The following is a 24868-nucleotide window of genomic DNA, read 5'->3' as shown; positions in this document are numbered from 1 at the left end:
ATAATTCCCATTTTCTCAGGTTTTTTCGGTAAAGTCACGTAGGTAAAAGATTAAAATTAATAAAAGTAAAATAAAAATAAAATAAAAATCACGACGTTTCGGAGGCAACACAAGCGTCCGTCTTTAGGTGGAACCGTCACAGCACGATAGCTGTATCAAGTGATACAGCTATCCTTGCAGTCACGAAAGCTTCAAATCTAGAAATAATAATTCCCGTTCGTATCGCGCGCAGAATTCTCGCGGCGATTCGCCGACCCGGTTACGCCTCGAACGTGAGCACCTTCTCCGGTCCACGTGTTCCTCTCCCCGTCTCGGCGTGACTCGCCACCCCCCCTCCTCCTCCTCCTCCATGCTTCTCTGCACGTGTGTAGTGTTTCAGCTTGTGTTCCACGTTACGTGTCAATGCCCCGCGATTCCGAATCCGGTGTCATGGCAGGCGACGGGGGGACACTCATTTGGAATCCGAATTCGTGGACATTGGTATTCTGCTCTTATGAATACGGCGTCTGCCACCACGTTTTGGAAGGCTGAAAACCGAGTGGCAGATGCCCGAGATGATTTTGCTGTTGCATGTGCCACGTGCAATGCTGCTGCTGCTGGCCACAGCGACGATGCTGCTGCTGTAGACGCTGCTGCCGCCATCACGACAGGCTGTACGTGACTGAGGGGGTGAGATGTACCGGTGAAAGGAGATAAGTGGGGTGATAGAAAGCTTCGAGAATAAGGTGGTGGTGACTGACGGCGATGACTGATGGATATGCCAGCAATGATAGTTTTTTATGATAATGGGCAATGCGGTGTGATGATGGTGATGATGCAATGGGGGTTTTGATGATGGTATTGGTGGTGATGATGCAGTGGGTGGTTGTGATGGTGGTGATGGCGGTGGTGATGATGCAATGGGGGGTTGTGATGATCGGGATGATGCAATGGGGGTTGTGATGATGGTACTGGTGGTGATGATGCAGTGGGTGGTTGTGATGGTAGTGATGGCGGTGGTGATGATGCAACGGGGGGTTGTGATGCTGGTGATGGTCGTTCGGTCGCATCTTTCGTTGCTCGGTTCCGTTTCCCCGTCACGCCCGACCCCGTGACCCCGTCTCTCAGCACCGCGTTTAATCCTCCCCTCTTGGGACCAAGGACTTATCCTCCTTGCGATCCCCGTGGGACTTCGGGGAATCCCCGGCTGGGTGTGGCTCACGACCTCGGTCGGTGACCTCCGCCAAAGGGAAGCTTTTTGGGCAGCAGCCCGCGGTTAGACCGGGGCAGCATCTTCTCTCGAATCTGGGAGTTGTTTTGGTTTCCACTGTCGCGTTGCAATCCACCGGCTGCGATGATTCCGCGTTCAGGTTCTCCCCATACCGGCCCAAAAAGCCCGCGGCGATCGCGACGCGCCGTCCATGAGAACGCGCGCGCATCTCGAGACATCGGCTGTAGAGAAAACAAAGGTGGACGAAACCCGCCTCCAGTCTGTCCCTGGCGGCAGGAACTCTGTCTCCCCCCTCCAGACGTTCGCATCGCCGACAGAGGAGCTGCTGGCTCACCATGGGTCACGGTTGAGCCTCCCAGAGAGTCGGGATCTTTACCGTGCGCGGTCATGGATATTAAATAAAAATTTGACTGATTACCAGGTAAAGCCCACTGAGATGTATAGCACTTTTTTCAGAAGAGATCTGCCCACAAATGATAGCTCAACGAAGTGGGCTTATCATCATGTGGGGAATTTATATTCGCAGCAAAATTCTCTAAACACGCGTTTTTAAACATGGAGGGAAAACCGGAGGACCCGGAGAAAAATCCACGCGACCACGGGGAGAAACATGCAGATTCCAAATATACAGCAGGCGTCAGGGTCAGAATCGAACCCACAATGTCCTGCAGACCAGGCGAGGGAGATAACATCTCGCCACCGCGGCACCTTGATTTGGATGAACTGTCGCCCCCCACCCACCCCACCCCCTCTGCACTCCCCGTCCAGGGCAAGTACTTCCTGGTGAGGGACCAGCCCCGTGGGGCCGATGTGCTGGGCACGGTGTCGCAACGCGGGGCCCCCAATTTCCGGCAGGCTCAACACGGCCTCCCTGTCTACGGTATGGGGCAGCCGTCCCCGGCGGGCCTGCTCAGCCTGCTGCAGGGCATGTGTGACGCCGGCCACACCGTGAGAGCCCAACACACGCGCACCACACCACACGCGCACCACACCACACCACACGCGCACCACACCACACCACACCACACGCGCACCACATTACACGCGCACCACACCACACGCGCACCACACCACACGCGCACCACACCACACGCGCACGTGGCCAGGGATATGGTGGAACAAATATTCCTGCCCTTTATCAGTACACTGCTGGATGAAGGCCTCCCCACGCTGTGTCGATCATGGCGGTTGTCTGACCATACTTCCCCACACCGGCCCCTGCGGGTTGGTGAAGTGGGGGGGGAGCCGTGCGCACATTTACGCGTCCGTGCGTATTTGTCCGCGACGCATCAGCACTGGGAGACAAAGGCGGCCGGGCGCGGTTTGTGGCCTCGCAACCCTCCCCTAGCGTGCCGCTCCGGCCTCAACAAGGCGCTCGCTAACGGCGCTCGCCCCACCGACAGTCGGTCGCAAGCTACGCGGGGGGGGGGGGGTAGGGGGAGCGACCTCCGCCTGCGGTGCGCGCCGTGTCCCCCGCAGGAGCTGCTGCTCGTGAACCTCCGCGGGGACCCCGTGGTCTTCCTGCCGCGCACCGGCCCGGACGACGACGACGACTTCGCGGCGTTCGTTCCGCGCCGACCGGGCTGCCCCCTCGACGTCCCGCGCCCCCCCGCCCCGCCGCCGCCACCAGCGCCGCCGGCGCCTCCGCACGCCGGCCCCGCCGCATGGGGCCACCGCGGCGGGCGCTGCGGGAGCCGTGGCGGCAGTTGGGCCGGCCGGGAGGTGGACGCCCTGGAGCTGAGCATCCGCCGGGAGGTGAGAGGGAGGGTGAGGTGGGAGGGAGGGGAGGTGAGAGGGAGGGAGGGGAGGTGAGGGGGAGGGGAGGTGAGAGGGAGGGGAGGTGGGAGGGAGGGGAGGTGGGAGGGAGGGGAGGTGGGAGGGAGGGGAGGTGAGGGGGAGGGGAGGTGAGAGGGAGGGGCGGAGGGAGGGAGGGGAGATGAGAGGGCGCAAGGTGAGAGGGAGGGAGAGGTGAGAGGGAGGAAGGGAGAGAGGAGGGAGAGGGGATGTGAGAGGGAGAGGGAGGTGAGAGGGAGGGAGGGAGGGAGGGGAGGTGAGAGGGAGGGAGGGGAGGTGAGAGGGAGGGGGAGGTGAGAGGGAGGGAGGGGAGGTGAGAGGGAGGGAGGGGAGGTGAGCGGGAGGGAGGGGAGGTGAGAGGGAGGGGAGGGGAGGTGAGGGGGAGGGGAGGTGAGGGGGAGGGAGGTGAGAGGGAGGGAGGGGAGGTGAGAGGGAGGGAGGGGAGGTGGGAGGGAGGGAGGGGAGATGAGAGGGAGGGAGGGGAGGTGAGAGGGAGGGAGGCCGCGCTCCCTCGCCGGTGCACCCGGTGCTGGGAGGCGAGGGCCCACGGGACGGGAAGTGGCCGCTCAGTGGCCACGTTGTTGCGGCCGCTTTCGCTTCGTCTCCCCGGTGGACGAACTTCCAACTGTTGGGGGATGGAGCGTTCGCCGGCCGTCTGAGGCGTGGGGTTCCCCCGTGCACTCCGTTGTTCTCCTGCACGGATAAACGCATTCATTGATTGAGGGAGTTGGCCAAACATTGCAATGTAGGGCCGCAGAGCTCGGGCGATTGTTGCTCACGCCAGCTCCGGCTGCCTTCCCGCTCGCCTGCGACTTCCCGCGCCTCTGAATCTCTCCGTGCTCTGTCTGCGAGAGAATGTACGAGCACTGCTTGCGTAAAAAATTCTAGATTGTTATCATGATATTTATTTACCTCTGTATATGTTGAACTTCTTTCCCACCGTACGTAGCCAACCTTGCTAATCGGAGGTGCGGGGGAAGGACAACAAACTAAACACAAATATCAGTTCAAAATAAATGAGTTCGCTCCAGTGGCTACCTAACATCGGAAGGAAGAGCGTTCCAGACGGCCGCAGGAGCGCACCTGAAAGAAAGCACGCGATGCTGCGACCGCCTTGCGATGAATGTCCGTGGTGTCGGTGATGTCCCTCCCCCTCGCCCCGAGTAGATCCTGGACTTTGCGTCACTGAAGCAGAGCACGTACTACGTGTACGAGGAGCTGGACGCCACGGCCTCCTCTGGCGGTGGCGGCGACACCGTTACCGCCGGGGCGGCGCTGCCGTGCCGGCTCGGCGAGGACGACGATGTCCGGACCAGCGAGGAGGTGTTCTGTCGTCCGCTCTTCACCGTGCCGGGCCTGCGGTGAGTCCGGCGACGGGCTCACACTGCCCTCACTCTCACCACGCTCACCACGCTCACCGCTCTCACTCTCACCACGCTCACCACGCTCACCGCATTCACTCTCACCACGCTCACTCTCACCACGCTCACCACACTCACTCTGACCACGCTCACCACACTCACTCTCACCACGCTCACCACGTTCACCACACTCACACACACACCACACACTCACCACACACACACACCACACACTCACCACACACACCACACACTCACCATACACACACCACACCACACACACACCACACACTCACCACACACACTCACCACACACTCACCACACTCACAACACACCACACACACTCACCACACACACCACACTCTCACCATACACACACCACACACTCACCACACACTCACCACACACTCACCACACACACCACACACACCACACACACCACTCTCACCACACTGATCCTCACCGCCACCAGGAGGCGGCGATCTTGAGCTGGGATCGTTTCGCTCAATCACGCTGCCTCCGCCACTGAGCCGCGATGGTGACGTCTGAGAGCCATGCCATGAGTCAGGGTGATGAACTGGTAATAATTTTTGTTCTTTTTTTTACGATCAGTGGAAACAAGAAGATGCTCGGTGTAGTCGGCACTTTGCTTCGTTCATCATTTCGTAATTTTTTTAAATTTTTAAACTTTGCTTTATGTAAATCAGTACCGTAGCTACGTGGTGATGTTGATGTCGTGGCGATGTCGCGACTCCCAAGTTGATGTTTTTCTCAGCAGCTGAGCGCTCCAGAGACCAGGATGGTCTCCTTTGCCCGGAGTAATGTCGTGGCGATATCGTCACTCGATGTGTTGATGTCGTGGTGATGGTGTGATTGATTATGTCGTTGTGATGCGGTGATGGTGGAATGGCGATGTAGTTGGTGACGTTGCAGCTGTGCCCGTGGTGATGTGATGTTTTGGTGACGTCGTGGTGATGTATTGATGTCATCAAGATGTTGCGATACCCGTTGTGATAATATAGTGGCTATGTGGTGATGATGTGGATATGCGCTTGGTGACATGGTAATGATGTGGTGGTGACGTGGTAATGATGTGATGGTGACGTGGTGATGATGTGATGACGTGGTGATGACGTGGTGATGACGTAGTGATGATGTGGTGATGTTGTGATGACGTGGTGATGTTGTGATGACGTGGTGATGACGTGTTGACGTGGTGATGACGCGGTGATGTGATGACGTGGTGATGTTGTGATGACGTGGTGATGACGTGTTGACGTGGTGATGACGCGGTGATGATGTGATGACGTGGTGATGACGTGATGATGACGTGATGATGATGTGATGACGTGATGATGATGTGATGATGTGGTGATGACGTGGTGATGACGTAGTGATGACGTGGTGATGATGTGATGACGTGGTGATGACGTAGTGATGATGTGAGGATAATGTGATGACGTGGTGATGACGTAGTGATGATGTGATGACGTGGTGATGATGTAGGTATGCCCGGATCCCGTTCCCAGTGGAGGGAGCTCCTGACGAGGAGGCGTTTGACGACTTCATCAACCTCATCCGTGTACGTCCGCCCCAAAAACATAGTACCCGTCGCATCGCGGCCGTGGTGATGGTAATGGCGTTGTAGGGGATGTTGGTGATGATGGTAATTATTATGATGGTTGTGATGATGAATAGAATGCAGATAATGATGAACAGTAATTGTAGCGACGGTCAATATGATTATTATGATGATATCTTTGTCCGAAGTGCAGCAGCATATGGGCCAGGCGATGATGATGATGATGTCGGTGATGATGGTGTTGATGATGACAATGATGGTATTCGATTGAAAATGATGATGACCACGATGATGGTATTTATGATGATGATGGACATTATTGATGACAACAATGAAAATGGTGATGATGATGAGTAAGTTGCCATTCACTCTGCCCGAGTGAGATGATGATGACGACATCGACGACGATGTTGTTGTGTCGGTGCAGCAGAGCCCAGGCCTGGTGGGCCACGAGGTGGCGGCCGGGGCCACTGTGGCGCCAGTGCCGGCCTTCCTCTTCACCTGCCGCAGCGGCACCGGCGGCACCACCCTGGGCATGGCCCTCGCCTGCCTGCTGCTCGGCCACCGCCTCGGCTTCCCAGCCACACCACGGTGAGGCCCGAACCCCTCGCCACTACCACCGCCCACCACCACCACCACAAGTCGTAGCTCCCCCCTCGCCACCACCACCACCACCCCCCCCGTTCCCCCACCACCCCCCCACCACCACCACCACAATCCATAACTCCCCTTCGCCCCCACCACCACCGCCTCCCCCCACCCACTACAATCCGTACCTCCCCCCTCGCCACCACCACCACCACCCCCCCGTTCCCCCACCACCCCCCCACTATCACAATCCGTAGCTCCCCTTCGCCCCCACCACCACCATCCCCCCACCACCACCACCACAATCCGTACCTCCCTCCTCGCCACCACCACCACCACCCCCCCGTTTCCCCACCACCCCCCCACCACCACCACCACAATCCGTAGCTCCCCTTCGCCCCCACCACCACCGCCTCCCCCCACCCACCACAATCCGTACCTTCGCCCCCCCCCCACCACCCCCCGCCCGGCAATCTTCTCTCCACGTAGGGTTGCCAACTCTTGACTGAAGCTATTCCAGAGGATGTTTTTTATTATTTCATAGACGTATATTTTTGTCTTTGTTTAGAAAAATTTTAATTCATGTTGAGTATTAATTGAGATGATGGCGCTTTTCAGTGGCAGATTTGTGCCGGCAAGGCGCCACGTGTAAATATATGTAAACAAAAATGAAATTGTCTTGAAATATCCGATGATTAAAATCTCCCGTATTGATCTCAGCAGTCACCGGGAGGAGATCGATGCCGATCCCGGTAGAGGCTCCCCGTTAATCCGGGAGGATGGTTGACAACCCCACCTTCGTGTGATTACCGAAACAACCGACTCCCGTACTCTCAGCACGTTGAGGGGCTTGTATCTGGCGATGCAGGGTATTGACCGGGCCGCAGTGAGAGGTGGGGCCTCAGGACACGAGGAAGGGGGCCGCAGAAACAGCTGTGGAGGGCCTCTAGAGGTGGCCGGGGGGCCTCAACCTGCATTTCCCCTCGGGCCTCCCAAAGAAACGACCATTGGTGGCCCTGGCTATTGAACACAGCGTGTGTGTACACACACACACATCACAATCAGAATCTTTCTGTAGGCTGGAAGAATCCGATGAGCTATGAAGCTCTTTTCTCACAGACGTCCACGTACGTATACAGTGTCGACACGCCATCGCGTCTCTCGAGACGCCGTACAGGAATGGCGAGTGCGTGTTTTTTTTTTTTACTATGGGGGTTGCTGTCTTCGTGCGTGCGTGTGGGTGGTGGGGGTGGTGCTGGCGCCCGCTAGGCCTGGCGATGGCGCAGCAGCGGAGACCCCTCCCATCCCACGGCTCCACTTGATCACGAGCTTCCTCGACATCGTCCCCGACGCACAGCAGATCCTCCACGAGGTGCACTCACTCGGACACATGACGTCGCCCTTTCCCACGCCACCCTGTCCCACACCACCCTGTGCCACGCCACCCTTTGCCTCACAGCGCTCTCCCACGCCACCCTGCAATGTGGTTGTTGGTTCTCGTTGACTGCTATGACGTTGTCTCTTGGGACGATGCTTTTTGGAAGTTGTGCCATTGTTGTCTCGTCAGGTGGACTGTGTGGTTGCTGTGTGGTTGTGGTGCGGGCGTTGCAGGTGGACTGTGCGGTTGCCATGTGCTCGGAGCTGTGCAGCCTGTCGGGCGCCGTCTACGAGGACAAGGAGAGGCTGGAGGCCACCGCGGACGATCGCCAGTCGCAGGTGAGCGAGCAGCACGTGGCCAGTGCCTCTGCTCCGGCTGGCTCGGCGCTCCGGGACACCGAACCTGGGGGCCGAGTTTCAGCCGCGCATGGTTAAGTCGCGTTCTCCGGATCGAGCGCGGCGGTTCCTTTTAGTGCGCCCATCGGTGACCGGTCCGGGAGCGTCAGCTCTCCACAGTCTGAGCCGCGGCTGGCCGGCTGAGACTCGGATTCAAGCCAGGGATTCTCGGTTGAGCTGTCAGATTGGGCCACTCTAGAAACTTAAGGGATGCATTGAAGCATCATTCCACCGCGCTCCGACTGAATCCATATCCCGGCTAAATAATCCGGACGCGGACTTCCAAGTTGCCATCAACCTCAACGTAAGCAAGGAGTCATCTCTGACACCTCCATGATCATTCCACTACTGGGTGAAGGCCTCCCCCGGCCGCTGCGAAGAGTCCGTGCCGACGATGAAACGCGTCCCGCTTCTTCGCCGACTCGGGGAATGGGAGAGAGGAAAAAAAAAACTCCGAAGCTGACAGCCCGTAGCCACGGTAACGGGGAAACCAAACAGAAACCTGACACACCGCTGCGGCCGTGTACTTTTCCCGGGAAATTAAACGAGCCCCCTCCCCCCTCCCCAGCGGAAGCTGCCCATCAGCGAGACCCCCGACCGCTCGTCAGGGTCACGGTGATTCTTACCCAGTGCCCCCGCGCACCCCGGCCAGGGCGGAGTTTCGGTCGAGAGCGATGGGAAACGCAAGAACCACAGCCGGGGGGCCCTAACCCGAGTCCTCTAACCTACAATGGGAAAGAAAGATGTTGGATTAGTCACGCGCGCGATGTTCGCCGACTCGCGGAGACGGGGAGAGATTCAGTGCGTGGGAAACCACGGACGGGCTGGGGGGCATCCAGAACCGGTGCCAACAATTGCCCAAAGCTCTGCGGTCCTATATTTAGATTTTGGTCAACTCAACTCACGAGTGTTTAACACATCCCCATCCAGGATCGCCATAATTGGCTAATCTGTGTATCTTTGCCTTGAGAACTCCACCCAGACCGTTCCATCGATTTCAATGAACGAGGAGACTGTCCTTTGAAAGCTTGTGATATGTAGTTTACTCAAATGAGGTCAAAATTACTGAAACATTTGACCTTTAGCTTGATATATTGACTTATCTGCACAAGTACTACTTATCCATTTTACCATTTACAATAACCAGGTGGTAATATGCTCCCATTTCAAATTCATACAATATAGGGTCCACTGTCCTTGCCAGCCTTCTCCACGCTGCCCTGTCCCCACGCTCTCCCTGTCTCCACGCTGCCCTGTCTCCACGCTGCCCCGTCTCCACGCTGCTCTGTCCCCACGCTCTCCCTGTCTCCACGCTGCCCTGTCTCCACACTGCCCTGTCCCCACGCTCTCCCTGTCTCCACGCTGCCCTGTCTCCACGCTGCCCTGTCTCCACGCTGCCCTGTCTCCACGCTGCCCTGTCTCCACGCTGCCCTGTCTCCACGCTCTCCCTGTCTCCACTCCCTCCCTGTCTCCACGCTGCCCTGTCTCCACGCTGCCTTGTCTCCACTCCCTCCCTGTCTCCACGCTCTCCCTGTCTCCACTCCCTCCCTGTCTCCACGCTGCCCCATCCTGCGCCATCTCTCTTTCCGCTCCTCGTGCCACCGTGTCCGATCGCACTACATCGCCCCCCCCCCACCCCCTCTTCTGTCTTCCTCTTGATCTCTGTCCTTCCACTTGCATCACTCGCCACCTTCTGACCCACACAGTATCCCTGTCGTCTCTCCACATGACCGAGCCACGCCCAGAGGCTTTTCTCTCTCTCATCTTCTCTGTGATTTCTACCACCTTGAGTCTTCCTCTCACTTCTTAATTTCTCACCCCCCCCCCCCCCCCGTGTCCTACCTTGTCAAACCCAACATCCACCGCAGCATCCTCATCTCTGTGACTGCCGTAGCTCAGTCCTCCCTCTCTCCTTGTGCCCCAGCAGCACTCGGCCTCGTACAACATCAGCGGCCTCACCACCGTCTTGTACTATACACTACACTATACACTACACTATACACTACACACTTTTCCCTTCAAACAAACTGAGACCCTCTTATCGCACACCACACCAGTCATCTCTCGCCATTTCACCCATCCAGGATGGGGATGATAAGTATGTATATACATTTTACACTTAAGGAAGGCAGTGTTGTTTACGAATGTGCAGAATGTTTGTTATTTCCTTCCGTGCAGCCCTGAAAATGAATCGTAACAACAACAACAACAGTAGTAATACATGTGTAATAAAGGTCGTTGAGGCGACTTCTGGAATCCGTCTTTTATTCAACTTGTATTACAGCTTTCCTTCACACTGCTGACAGGCAGCGTGAGTGAGTGAGTGACAGGCAGCGTGAGAGGGACAGATAGAGAGACGCACCGCCACGTGGCAACCCGGAGCCCCGCTCCCGCGTGGCCCCCTTCCTCTGTTCGTTCCCGTTCTGACCACGTGCCGTTCGTCTCCACCCCTATTTAATACCCGGGTCACGTGGTACGTTTCCACCAATCATCATGACGAGTTGTGATACGTCAGTGAGCCGGATATATCCTCACATTACACATGGATGGCACATTTGGTATTCGTACCGTTGTAATGGCGGAAGGCGATGGCTGTGTCGCCCGCCGTCTCGTTTCGGCTTCACGTTTCGGGGCGATGGCGCTCGGCACGGCCTCCGTTTGCGTCGCGCCCGCCGTCTCGTTTCTCCCACCGTTCGCATTTTGCCGGTGCCGACGCCGGCCCTGTGGGGTCGGCGCCGGCTGCAGGGATCCGGCGAGAGGGAGACCGCCCTGCACCGGCTGCTCGGGAGCCTCGAGCGCTGCTACTACCTGCTGTGCTTCAACTTCTACCTGCACGAGCAGGTGTGGGTGTGTGTGTGACTCACCTGTGTATGTGTGTGTGTGAGAACTTACCTGTGTGTGTGTGTGTGCCGCTATAGGGGTATCTGTGTGTGTGTGTGTGACTCACCTGTGTGTGTGTGTGAGGACTTACCTGTGTGTGTGTGTGACTCACCTGTGTGTATGTGTGTGTGAGGACTCACCTGTGTGTGTGTGTGACTCACCTGTGTGTATGTGTGTGTGAGGACTCACCTGTGTGTGTGTGTGTGTGAGGACTTACCTGTGTGTGTGTGTGTGACTCACCTGTGTGTGTGTGTGAGGACTCACCTGTGTGTGTGTGTGTGACTCACCTGTGTGTATGTGTGTGTGTGAGGACTCACCTGTGTGTGTGACGCTATAGGGGTATCTGTGTGTGTGCCGCTATTGGGGTATCTGTGTGTGTGTGCTGCTACAGGGGTATCTGTGTGTGTGGCGCTAGAGGGGGTATCTCTGTGTGTGTGCCGCAATGGGGGTATCTGTGTGTGTGTGTGCCGCTATAGGGGTGTCTGTGTGTGTGTCGCTATAGGGGGTATCTATGTGTGTGTGTGTGTGTGTTGCTATAGGGGGTATCTGTGTGTGTGGCGCTATAGGTGTGTGTGTGGCGCTATGGGGGTGTCTGTGTGTGTGCCGCTATAGGGGTATCTGTGTGTGTGCCGCTATTGGGGTATCTGTGTGTGTGTGCTGCTACAGGGGTATCTGTGTGTGTGGCGCTAGAGGGGGTATCTCTGTGTGTGTGCCGCAATGGGGGTATCTCTGTGTGTGTGTGCCGCTATAGGGGTGTCTGTGTGTGTGTCGCTATAGGGGGTATCTGTGTGTGTGTGTGCCGCTATAGGGGTGTCTGTGTGTGTGTTGCTATAGGGGGTATCTGTGTGTGTGGCGCTACAGGTGTGTGTGTGGCGCTATGGGAGTGTCTGTGTGTGTGCCGCTATAGGGGTATCTGTGTGTGTGCCGCTATGGGGGTATCTCTGTGTGTGTGCTGCTGTAGGGTATCTGTGTGTGTGGCGCTGCGCTCAGTTCAGGCTGGCCTTCTCGCTGCCATTCAGCGTGTGGATGCGCCGCCACCCCGAGCTGCTGAGGCTGCTGGCATGCAGCGATGTGTCGGAGCTGTGGGCGCCCCCGGAGCTCATCACCGCCGGCACGCGCATTCTGGTCACTGCTCACACGCGCACACACACACGCACATTTACACACACACACACAGAAAAAAAAGATCCCCCCCTGTGTAGCCTTCACAGACTGTTGGGGCAAGTGCTGTTAGCGAGTAGCACCACCAGGGGGTGGGTGGCCAGCACCATGCCCGGCCGCCCTGTGTAACCCCCATTGGCGATGTTTACACACCGCACACCAGGTACTCATTTGAGGCTGAGTCTACCTAGGGGAGGCCCAGGTCCGTTTCAGATAATCATCACCGGTGTTGGCTGTGAGCAGGAATTCAACTCGGGTCACTGGGTTCATCCCTCACTATGCTAACCACTACCGCTCTTCATTCACATAACACACACACACGCACACACGCCCTTGACACGGACAGATACCACGCCTGTGTTTGTATGTACGTGTATTGTCTGGCCATAGGCGCTCGCTAACAGAACTTGCCCCAACAGTCCGTAGAGGCTACACGGGGGATATTTGTTTTCTGTCCAGCCAGGTGGCTCAGCGGTAGAGCGAGCGGCTCGCAAATTGGAAGGTTGCGAGTTCCAAATCTTGGCCGGGAGCTGCCTCGGCCAATCATCCCTTGGACGGGTGGGGGGGGTAAGTCAATAAAATGAGCACCACTTTTTGCGGGGAAGTCAGCAGCGGTTGTCCAACGCAGGTGGCGGACGATCACGTCGACCTGGACGTGATGAGCTCCAAGCGTGAGATGCACGTCGCAAACTTCCGCCGCGTCCCCAAACTCCCGGTCTACGGCATGGCCCAGCCCAGCTCAGAGGTGCGCATGCGTGTGTGCGTGCGTGTATGCGTGTGTGCACGCGCATGTGCGTGCGTGTGCATGTGTTTGTGCATGTGTGTGTGCATTTGTGTGCATGCATGTGTGTGTGCATGTGTGTGTGCACGCGCGTGTGTGTGCATGTACGTGTCCACGTGTGTATATGTGTGTGTGTGGCAGCAGTGCGACCCGAGCCCGATTCCCGCTCACGACTAATAACAGTGGCGAATATTTGAACCGGTCCTGGGCCTCCTTTAGTTTGAGTTCTTGGTAAATACCTGGTGCGGTGTGTAAACATCTGCACTGGGGAGACAAAGGTGGCCAGGAGCGGTGTTGACCACTCACCGCCTTGCGTGCCATGCCGGCCTTCATACGTGCTCGCGAACGGCACTTGCCCCAACAGTCTGTCAAGGCTACACAGGAGGACCTTTGTCATTGTCCTGTGCTTGCGTGGACGCGTGCGTGAGGTCGCCGTCAATGTCACAGTGTCTCTGAGTGGTGGTGGTGCGGTGCGGTGGTTTTCTGACCGTGCTGCTGATTTTGGGCACGGTGGCGATGTTTGGTAACGTTCGGTCTGGCCGCGTTGATGTTCAGCGATGTTTCTCGACGATGTTCGGCGTGAGCAGGGCCTGTCCCACGTGCTGAGCTACCTGACGGGGGAGCGGCGGGCCCACGGGGCCGTGGCGAGCGTGAACCTGCGCGGGGAGGTCGTGCTGGATGCCAGCGGGAACACCTACACGCCGCGCGAGCGCGCACAGCCGCACACAGCCATTGTGCTGCCCGCCGGCAACCCCGAGCAGATAGACGTGAGGAGAGCGGCGGACACGCACGCACGCACGCCGCACACACGGCCCACAAGCAAGCACCACACGCTCCGCACACACATGCACCACACGCGCGCTCGCATGCACCGCACACACACAAACACGGGTGCAACAAGATCGGCCCACGTGCAAGAGTGAGGTGGTGACATCAATCAGGGGATTGAACTCAGGCCCTCAGAGTCGCTGGCTCAGCGCCCTAGAATGAGCCAAACGATGAATTCCTGATGTTCCCAATCGCGTGAAAACTAACGTCAGTGTCACCTCGAGTGTGCTGTCGGCCCACAGAAGCGTGCATCACAGAGCTACCTCTGAGTGCTGCTCATTGCTGGCTCACTCAGTAGGGGGCAGCGTTTGCCCGCTCGCCCCCAGCTACAGAATCACGTCCCATGACAGACACCCGATTTTTTTATTTGATTTTCAGAGCTGGAATTTTCACCAAATTAGGAGGAGCGGCAAATTCATTGGCATGGATTTTGGTTTTTATTGCAAGGCAATTGGTGACCGGGATGAATTCATCCCTCCAGACGAGGTCTCCTGGTGGAGACACCTGTGTCTGTCTGGTGCACGTGTGTATGTTGAACTTCTTTCGCACCGCACGTAGCCAACCATGTTATTCGGAGGTGCGGGGGAAGGACAACAAACTAAACACAACAAGCAGTTCTAAAGCAATTAGATTTCAAAAGAAATTAAACAAAGCCACTGCCAGGGCATTAGAGTGACTCCTTGTGCCTCGATGCGAGTCTGTAGGTCTCCATGTGGTTCTTGGGGTCTCACTGTGACTGTAGAGATGTCTATGTGAGTCTATGCATTTATGTGAGTCCTTGCATCACTAAGGAGGTCTGTGGGTTTATATGTGAGTCCTCGGGTCTCTGTGTGAGAAGCTACTCCCTGTTAATTCCAGAGTCTCGGTAAAATCCGCCTGCGTGCATTGCCACCTGAGATAGTTTACCAACTCGGAGTGGAGTTTGTAGCCTTCTCTTTACCCGGAGCCATCCAACACCGAGAACCACAACGGCAACAACTTCTCCTCCTCCTCCGCTCCAGTCTCACCGAGCGTCACGTCACCCACGGTGCCTCGCTGAACGTCACGTCACCCTATGGAGAGCGTCACCCGTTTTGTTGTTGTTGTTGTTTCCGCAGGAGGTGGAGCGGGAGCTCAAGGCGCGCGTGCTCGCGGCACCGGGCTGGCTGGAGGCGTGGCAGGACGACGAGAAGCAGGTGAAGGCGTTCCACGCGTGCGAGACTCCGGCCGGCGTGCACGCCGCGCTGCGCCGTTCGCTGCACCCGCAGCTGCGCTACCACCGGCTGCCCCTGCCCGACGGGGCGGCCCCCTCCGAGCAGGTGGGGCTCGCACGGTGTGGGGGTTTGCGGGCAGACGCCGGGCATGGTTGGAGGGGTGGCTGAGGAGTGACTGAGAAGTGACTGAGTAGTGACTGAGCGTGGCGCTCACGTGAGAAATGCGGTGGTTGTTGCCAAGGGGAAGATATTCCCCTCCGGTACCCAATTAGTGCGATCTTTGCAGAGACGAACAACAAATCTGACTCTTGCCTGATGATGCCGGTATTAATTACCCGCGAAACGTCGTACTCAGAGTGTAAATGTTGTGGATTTGCTCTCCAACACACCGGTGTGCTGTACTAGTATCGAATTGGCACGTTTTGTTTACGTGCCAAACCTTACTAATTGGCTGTGTCGGGTGATGGCGACACATTTATATATTTATGCGATCTAACCCAAAAAAAAGCCTACGTGTTAAACGAACAATGCCTGCAGGCTGCGTGAAAGCGGGAGGCCTCGTGTGGTCACGGGTCGTATGGAATGAACTTTGGTTTAGCCAGTGGTGAAAGCTCTTTCGACAAGGAGAGCTCTTTCGACAAGGGTACCCTTGTCGACAGGAGGGATCTTGCTCACCGAAGTGAACGTGGAGCGATAACGTGAACAATTAAGAAAATAGAAATCGTAGAAGACAAACACGCGTTCACCGAATAAATTGAAAGCAAGGGCACGAGTGTTAAATGGGTGAAGCCGTATAAGAATAGGTTTTACCCTTTCTGGCAATAAAACAGTTGGGTTAATATGCTAAAACACCCAATAGAAACATTTTGCAAGCAATCCTGTCTGCATTAACCACACGTACTTGTGGTGAACATGCAAACAAAACACACGCTCTGGTGGTACTTGATGCATTGTCCCTGAAACTGATTGGTCCACACCAGAGACAGCTTTCAGGGGGCCTAGACTCAAACAGTGTTAGACCAGAGGACGCCAAGGACAATGCCACTAACAGGACATTGAGAGCTCGGGGCGAGCAGCTACATCATGGGACCTTTCTTGCAATGTGAAGCCGTGCCCGCAGCTGCATCGGTCTCTCGTCTTTCGGACATCCACTTTCAAAGGAAGAGAAAGTGAATATTTCAGAGAAAGTGAACGAGAAAGGGAATATTTCAAAGAAAGTGAATGAGAAAGTGAACATTTCAAAGAAAGTGAATGAGAAAGTGAACATTTCAAAGAAAGTGAATGAGAAAGTGAACATTTCAAAGAAAGTGAATGAGAAAGTGAACATTTCAAAGAAAGTGAATGAGAAAGTGAACATTTCAAAGAAAGTGAATGAGAAAGTGAACATTTCAAAGAAAGTGAATGAGAAAGTGAACATTTCAAAGAAAGTGAATGAGAAAGTGAACATTTCAAAGAAAGTGAATGAGAAAGTGAACATTTCAAAGAAAGTGAATGAGAAAGTGAACATTTCAAAGAAAGTGAATGAGAAAGTGAACATTTCAAAGAAAGTGAATGAGAAAGTGAACATTTCAAAGAAAGTGAATGAGAAAGTGAATATTTAAAGAAAGTGAACGAGAAGGTGAACATTTCAAATGAAGTGAATGAGACCGATGCAGTCGTGGGCACCGCTTCACCCATTTAACGCTCGTGCCCAGTTTTCATTTTCTATTTACTTCATTGTGAATGTTATCGCTCCCGTCATTTCCAAGAAAGGGAATCGTTTACGGAATCCACCAAATGGAATTCACGGACAAGCCAATTTTTTGTTCGTCCGTTCGTCGTTATTTTTAGTTTACCAAACCACCTTAAACGACGCGTGCCGGGCGCGCGCCCCCTCCTCCGCCTCTCCCCCCGGCCGCAGGACTTTGACCGCCTCCTCGACCTCTTCAAGGTGACCCTGGCGGAGGAGGCGAGCGCCGCGTTCCTCTTCAGCTGCCACAGCGGCGGCAGCCGCACCACCACCGCCATGGCCACAGCCGTGCTCTTCCTGTGGCACGTCAACGTGCGTGTGGGGGTACCCCCCCCCAAACCCCCCCCTCTCTCTCCGGGGGCCGGATTCCCACTTGCTCGCGGGTTGCAATGGAAATACGAACGCGCAGAGCCCAGACGGATGTCACCAGCGTCAGAGGTCGCAATCGGGTACCCGATACCCGTACCCTACCCGATACACGGCTACCCGTACCCGGCCGGGTATTGACCCGTTGCTCGCTCCGATAGGCTCGCGACCGCTCTTCCCGGCTGCAACTGTGTCTCAAGACGCCGTGCGGCTGCAAGAGGACGGCTGTCTAGACCGTGCGAGTAGACGCGATACGGGAAGGGGGGAGGTCGGGGATATTCGGTCACGGCAGGGGACGTGCCTTGAGCCTAACCTCTGACAGGAGCAGGGAGTGAGCAGCGCAGACTGCTGCGGGGAAGGAGTGTCAGACAAGTAGGGGCAGCAGGAGCGCTCTGTTATTTTGGTACGAGCACACCATGTAAAAATACGGGACCCCGTGCGACACAAAGAGCAATGCAAACACAACCTCGCTTTATGTGTGGAGCATTGTGGGTAAAATCACTTATGCTGGTCTGCATGGGTCTCATTGTAATTGCAGTTGTGCATCTCTCCGTGTTCTTTATCATCTTCTTGCCACTGCTGCATCGGGGATTTAAATTCCGTTTGTAACTTGCTCATGTTCTCTGATCCACGCGTTCCTCCTTTTTGTCCCCGAGTGTCATTTCAAGCATGGGTCTGTCCGTGCCCTTTGCAGAGATGCAGTCTTATCAAGCAAGCTCGTTTGGCTTTACAAAAGTGACTTCCGACACGAATGAGGAGGTGCTCATCGTCTATTTGCAGCCCTGAGCCAGTGGTGGAAAGTCCACTGTCCTACAGCGAGGGGCGAGTCTATCTGTAGGACAACCGCTGTTGACTGCCCCGCAAAGTGGTACACGTTTTATCGACCACCGGAGGGAGGGATGATGGGCAGGTCACGCACGGTGTGGTGACGGTGGCGACGATGTCTCCCCTCTCCCTGCCAGGGCTTCCCCGTGGACACGGAGGAGGAGATGGTCAGCGTCCCCGATGCCAAGTACACCAAGGGCGAGTTCGAGGTCAGTCCACGTCTCCCATCCGATATCATCATCATCATCAGCCGTGATCTATCCACTGCTGGACGAAGACCATGTGACGATGGTCATACCGAGGAGGCGTCCTGTTCTCAAGATCACCTGACGTCGTCCGCAAGAGTTGACCGTTATGTGCCGGCGTCAGGGTCACGTGACATGATGACGACGACGAATGGGAGACGTGGACTGGTCACGTGACCCCCGACGCCACGCCGCTCCGCGTGCGTGCCGCGCTGCGGGCGCGCCGCCGTCGGCGGGTGGAGATCCGCACGGATGGATTCTCCGCGACTCTGTGCCGCCAGGCGGTGCTGGAGCTGCTGCGGATGCTGCCGGACGGGCCGGAGATGAAGCGTGAGGTGGACGCGGCGCTGGACGCCGTGAGCGAGACGATGACGCCCATGCACTACCACCTGCGCGAGGTCATCTTCTGCACTTACCGCAAGGTGCCACAACCGTCGCAGCCACCGTGACCGCACAACAGCCACAAGCAACAACAACCACAACTAACTAAACTTTTTTACTTTACCAGGTAAGGCTCCACTGAGCTGTATTGATTTTTTTTAGAAGCGACCTGGCGTATCACAGATGATAGCTCAACGAAGTGGCTTATCATCATCATCACGTGCAAATTTGTAGCAGCCAAATACTCTGGACGCGTGATGTTCATTCTAAATGCGGAGGGAAAAACCGGAGGGCCCGGAGAAAAATCCACGCGGGAAGATAGAACACGCAAATTCCAAATATACAGCAGCAGGCGTCAAGGTCAAGATCGAACCCACTACCTCCTGTATACCAGGCGAGGGAGTTAACATCTCGCCACCGTGACGCCCCTCACAACCACGGCCCCCGCCGCCGCAACCGTGACCACAACCGCCAACATTGCCGTTTCTGCCGTCACGGCGGGGCCTTGGCCGCCATCTTATCCATCGTCCTCTGTTCTCCGCACTCCTCTTCAGGTCCACAAACGAGGCTTCCATTAGCTCCTCACCCCCCCCCCCCCCACATTCCCCTGGTCAGCGCCGGTCCGGTGACGAGGCCCGGTGCTGACGCTTCACCGGGGCATCAACACCGGGGGCACCGGGCCGGGCGGGGAGCCGATTGCTCATTAACGACATTAACCTCGCACGGCGGCGCAGTAAACGTATAATCGGGGAGAACACCGGTTTAGTGAAACATTTACCGTGAGTCACTCGCGAAATCACCGCGACTCACGCTGTGTCGTGGACAGGAATCGCGCCCGGGTGGGTCGCGGCGTTGCACGTTGCGTGGACCGGCGCGGTTGCCGCCATGCGGTCCGTCGGCCGGAGGTTTTAACGATTGACGTTGCATCGCACACTAGAGCCATGGCCACGTGGACACAGAGTGGGCCCTCGCTGTACCCGGTGAACGCTTTTAACACCGGTTGCTCCGCGAGGTCGAACATCTTTCCCAGAATTATTATTTGTTTTTTTTTAACACTGCACGGTCGTCCGGGAAAACAGTCGGAGGGTCGAGGGTGGTCCGCCTTAGTGGGACGCGGCAGGGCGTGGAGCGATGGTGGGTGACGCCTTGAGAGAGCTGTAACGGAGTGTCAGCCGAGGAATGGAACGCGTCGAAGGGGAGGTTCGCTGAGGAGACGGAGTGATGAAATCGGCTCATGCGCAAGGGGCTTTGCCGATTGTGAGATGTGGCAGTGGCTTGGGGAGGAGGTGTTCATCCAGCAGTGGATTGACCATGGCTGATGACGACAATGGTTTTATTGTAGGTACATTTAACAATATTATCTCCAGAAATTATTAACCCCAAGTGTTCTCCCTTCGCAATGCGGGGATAACGCCGCCGCCGAGGCGAGTGAAAGATTTCCCCGTGAGTCACTCAAGGTGACGGTGGTCGGTCGGTGCGTGTGGCTACTTGCCTCGCCATTGACGTGTGGGAGGGAACGTAACGGGGAGCTGCAAACGCCGCTGCTGCTGCCCTCGCGTACAGCATCTCACCTGGCGAACGGCGACGGGGAACGGGGGGGAGGGAGTGGGGGGGGCGGATTCCGATGCGAGTGGGGGCCGCAGGTCCACACCGCACTCCGCTAAGACACTCCAGTCCTGTGCGACCGATCGTGGCCGAGTGCCGCCTGGCGGGTCGGCCCCGTGCTCTGGTGCCGGGCTCGGAGGCCGGCCATGCGGCGGCAGTGCAGCAGGTTGGCTCACGGACGTATCGTCATCGTCAGCCATCATCAATCCACTACTGCACGAAGGCCGCCTCCTCGCGGTCTCGTGACGCGACAATCCGTGCCGCTCCCGCCCACGAGACGATCTCTCTACCGTCATCCCCTCGCGTGGTGCGGTTGCCTCTGGATGACTCTGGTGTCCCACGACAACGCTATGATGCACGCCCAATGGGAACTGTCCAATTGGAACCCTCCCGAGAGCCAGAGTTTCGGGACTCTCATGCCCCCTTCCCATGAACCCGCGGGGGAACACGAAGCAGACGGATTCGCGAACGGGGAAGAGCGGGCCCCGGCATGGAGCACAACGACCGCTGGCCGTCGCAGGCCGAGCCGGCACCGGCGGGGCCCGGGCGGCTCGCTCGCGGCGTCGGCTTCTTCGTCCCGGAGTGGCGCGCGGCGGGAGGTGAACGTGTCGCCCTGTTCGTGGCCACCGCTCGCTCCCCGGTCGTCTGTGCGAAGGTCATCCGGGTTTGACGATCAACCCTGCCCGATTGCGGCGTTTAGCGCGCACGCAGCACTTTACTCCGAGCTGCTCCTCGCTCGTCCAAGGATCTGTGACTCGGCCGATTAGTTTAAGGTGGCGGTGAAGGCCTTTGGCGCCGTGTGGCTCTGAAAAAATTTGGACAAGAAATGAGACAAGAGCTGCCCAGTGCTGCCCCGCACGGCTCGCGATTGCTTCCCTGCGTTGCATCAGGGGAGGCGGGGGAGGCTCTCCTCCACGAATAAATTACGTTGTTATTGCCATGATTACCGTGGGCGAATTGGCACGGCTTCTGACGGCCCACGGTCTCACCCGGGGCTGCTCGAGCGTCGCTAATGAGTGGCGCTTTCATTTGTTGATGGCGATCGATTTGCGTCAACGCTCAAAAGCAATTTGGCTGGGATTTTTTTTCTAAATTATTTTTTATTGGTTTTTTTTCATTCAGAAGTCTTTTATTGTATGAGCTCGGCCGGCTCATTTTCCCGCGCCTTCGGAAATTTGTTCACGCGATGGTCATGCCGACCCGCAGCGATTCCACATGGCGACGGCCAAGTGGGGCGCGTGGCTGAGGCGGCGCGACTATTCGCTTCTCCGTCATCCCCACGGTGCCGGCGCCGGGCGTCCCTCCCGGGGTCGCGGTGTGAAGTCTTCACTGCTCCTGGCGCGCCCATGCGCAGCGGCGGAGGAGCCCCGTGCGACCCCGTGTCTGGGGTTTGACGGAGGCGATGAGGAGCCATCTCCACCGTCGTCTCGACCTTTGACCCCGTCTCGACCTTTGACCCCGGAGAGGGGACGGCACTTCGCTGCCAGACACTCGGCGTGCATCACTCGCTGGATGTTCGGCCGGGAGCGCCTTCTGGTCGGAGCCAGGCTCCCCTTGGCAACGGCTGACGCAGGCCCGACGCCGTAAAGCCCCGAGCGGTGCGCTGGGGGATCGTTACTTTTTATTGTGTGTGTTTATGAAAACATAGGCGAAAAGAAAACTTGTGAAATGAGAGACCGCTGCTTCAGCCTGACGTTTCACCTCCCGACGGGGGACGACCGTCACAATACCACTCCTCGTGAACGGCTCCCACAATCCCCTCCGCTGCCCAAGTGGTTTTGTTTCCATCTGCTCCCACATTGTTCCACGCATAATTGCGGACGTTCCAAACCACCACTTCTCCCCCCACTTCCCCGCACCGCAACGCATCCCGCGTCGGGCCTGCGGGGTGGTGGGCCAGGCCCAGTCTCCGTGGTTACATCGCAGGGAAGAGTTGGGGGGGGGGGGACGGTAGAATCGGTGACTTTCCCGACGCCCCACGTTTGGCGACGCTGAAGCCGACGTGGGGAAGGCTCCGTGCAGTCTCAGAGCGCGCGGTGGTAGTGGTGGTGGCGGTGGCGGTGGTGGTGGTGGCGGTGGTGGTGGTGGCTGAGCGGAACCCAGAAACGTCCGCAAATTGGAAAGCTTTTTAGACGGAGCCCGACGTGAATAATGAAACAGGTGAAAACGTTCAATGCATTTCCTCTGCTAAAAGTAAAAAAAGTAAGGCGTTGTCAGGGTCTCAAGGTAGTAGAGGGGGGGGGGGCAGGGGGGATCACCCGATTGACCCCCTTCCCTCCCCCGGATCCACCATTGGCATCAGCAGCACGTCCTGTATTTGTGTTTTTGGGGCCATCTAGATATTTATTTAGTCATTTCACTCGTTGGGGTTTTTTTTCCTAATTAAAATCGTGCTCGTGCCTTTCCTGCCGTGAGTCAAGCGGCCAGGACGAAACCTCCGACAGCTGGCGGTGCACCACCCCGTGTCAGAGAACGGCCCGTGGAAGATGACTTCACAGAAGTACTTCCGAAGAAGCCGCTTCCCGGGAGGGCGCGCCCCTCCACATGCCCTGCAGAGAGTGTCCATCGCGCGTCAATCAAACCGACATGTGCGATTCTCGGAGCTGGAATTCGGCCAAATTGCGAACGGAACCCAATTGAGAATTCGACGGGGTGGCTCGTGAAGTCGCTGGTGTGCGGGCTGAGCGAGTCGCCACGCTGGAGACCCTGCAGTTAACATCTCACCACGGTGGTGACATGTTAACTACCTCGCCTGGTATACAGGAGGTCGTAGGCTCGATCATGACCCTGATGCCTGTATATTTGGAGTTTGAATGTCTCTCTCCCCGTGGTCGAGTGTATTTTTCTCCGGGTCCTCCAGGTTTTCCCTCCACGTTTAGAAGCATGCATTTAGAGTATTTGGCTGCTATAAATTTCCACGTGATAATATACGCCACTTCGTTGAGCTATCATTTGTCGCCTGGTCGCTTCTGAGCAAGAGCTATATAGCAGCTCAATGGGCCTTACCTGGTAAAATAAAAACATTGTTTAAGTTTAGTTTAGTTTGGCGATGGGCGGCTGCAACCTAGATTCGAACCCTGGACCTGAGTGCCATGACTCCTGCTGCAGCCGACTTAAGGTTCAAATCTTCAATTCTCGAATAAAAGGAGTCCAGCGCACAGAAGGAGCAGGCAGAACTCACTACCAGATGCTCTCTTAAATTATGAATGATGCGATGAAAGATAAAGGTTGTGATGGTGGTGATGCGTACGGGTGAAGATGCGGTGATGGTGGAGATGGCAGTCATGGTGGTGGTGATGGCCGCGATGGTGATGGCGGTGACAGTGTTGATTGTGGTGGTAGCGATGAGAGTAACTGGAGTGGTGGTGCTGCTGTTGATGGTGGTGATGTCTGTGATTGGCGGTGATGGGGATGGTGGTGATGGTGATGACGGTGGTGATGTTGATGTCGGGGCCCAGGTGCGCATGGCCAAGACGGAGGAGGAGCGGGCGTCTCTGCGTCTGCGCAGCCTGCAGCGGCTGGAGCGCTACATCTACCTGATCCTCTACAACACCTACCTGCACCTGGAGAAGGGCTCGCACTGGGACCGGCCCTTCTCCCTCTGGATGAGCCAGGTGAGGCTTGACAAACGATGACGACGATGACGACGACGGGGATGATGGTGATCACGGCAATAATTAAGATGGTGATGATGACGACAATGACAGTGATGATGATGATGACGGTGAAGATGATTGTGACGCCGATTACAAGTGATGACGACAATGACAGTAATGATGATGATTACAACGCTAATGATGACAGTGATGATGGCGACAATGACAGCGATGATGATGACGATGATGATGAGGAAGACGACGACGATGATGACGGCGATGAGGATGACCACGGTGATGACGTCGGTGACGTCCCAGGTGGCCGCGCGCGCCGGGGTCTATGACCTGCTGGACCGGCTCGGCTTCGCAGAGTTCGAGGACCCCGAGTCGTCTCCGCTGTGCCGCCTGCGCCACCGCTGGCGCCACCGCTACCCACGCATGCTGCCGCCCCGCGGGGAGTTCAAGTGACGCGGCGTCCCGCGCGCAGCCACATCCCCGCCGCCGGGAGGCGTCGACGACTGCCCGCCGCGGGCCGAGCCGGGCGACGCGAGGGCGAGACCGCGCGGGCCGGCGGTGCCGGCAACGTCGACGGCCGCCGCTGCCACCGTGGCGAGGAAGAACGCGGCCTCTTGCCCAGCGTGTCCGCGGGTGATCGGGCCGAGCCGTTTGCGTGAGATGCGTTGGCTGGTGGGACGCTCCGGGGTGAGTTGGCGTGGACCGCCCCGTGCCCAGCAGCGATTCCGAGGGTCGCTCTCGGGGCAGACACTTGGTAGCACTTTCCGCTTCCAAAAAAACGAGAGAGCGTGGCATCTGCACTCGAGCTGAGCGCGGCTCCGGTCCACCCGTCGAGCCGCTGCATGTTCACGTCTCTCCGGCAGCTCCGCTGCAGGCGAGCGGAGCCGACACGAGGTGACGGCGTTGGTGGGAACTCGCTCCCCTGCACTGCGTCGCCACGTACGCGTGACCCCT

At 57.0% G+C, this 24868-nt stretch overlaps 1 protein-coding gene across 4 annotated transcripts in view; it reads left to right on the top strand.

Annotated features, from left to right (window-relative positions):
* Positions 1 to 24573, top strand: part of LOC144946436 (paladin-like) — a 35155-nt gene extending 10582 nt beyond the window's left edge. For all 4 annotated transcript variants that reach the window (XM_078875304.1, XM_078875306.1, XM_078875303.1 and 1 more), the window contains 17 exons: positions 1979 to 2158; positions 2690 to 2965; positions 4172 to 4365; positions 5873 to 5948; positions 6376 to 6539; positions 7806 to 7908; positions 8148 to 8252; positions 11055 to 11150; positions 12180 to 12314; positions 12979 to 13095; positions 13719 to 13898; positions 15057 to 15257; positions 17053 to 17193; positions 18210 to 18281; positions 18599 to 18739; positions 23762 to 23917; positions 24218 to 24573. In XM_078875304.1, coding sequence (XP_078731430.1) covers positions 1979 to 2158; positions 2690 to 2965; positions 4172 to 4365; positions 5873 to 5948; positions 6376 to 6539; positions 7806 to 7908; positions 8148 to 8252; positions 11055 to 11150; positions 12180 to 12314; positions 12979 to 13095; positions 13719 to 13898; positions 15057 to 15257; positions 17053 to 17193; positions 18210 to 18281; positions 18599 to 18739; positions 23762 to 23917; positions 24218 to 24367 — 2487 coding nt within the window. In that variant the 3' untranslated portion in view covers positions 24368 to 24573. The remainder of the gene's footprint in view (positions 1 to 1978; positions 2159 to 2689; positions 2966 to 4171; positions 4366 to 5872; positions 5949 to 6375; positions 6540 to 7805; positions 7909 to 8147; positions 8253 to 11054; positions 11151 to 12179; positions 12315 to 12978; positions 13096 to 13718; positions 13899 to 15056; positions 15258 to 17052; positions 17194 to 18209; positions 18282 to 18598; positions 18740 to 23761; positions 23918 to 24217) is intronic.
* Positions 24574 to 24868: the final 295 nt, after the last annotated feature.

Source organism: Lampetra fluviatilis, chromosome 41, assembly GCF_964198595.1.
Source record: "Lampetra fluviatilis chromosome 41, kcLamFluv1.1, whole genome shotgun sequence".
Lineage (NCBI taxonomy): Eukaryota > Metazoa > Chordata > Hyperoartia > Petromyzontiformes > Petromyzontidae > Lampetra > Lampetra fluviatilis.
This window is presented reverse-complemented; position numbering and strand designations above follow the sequence as displayed.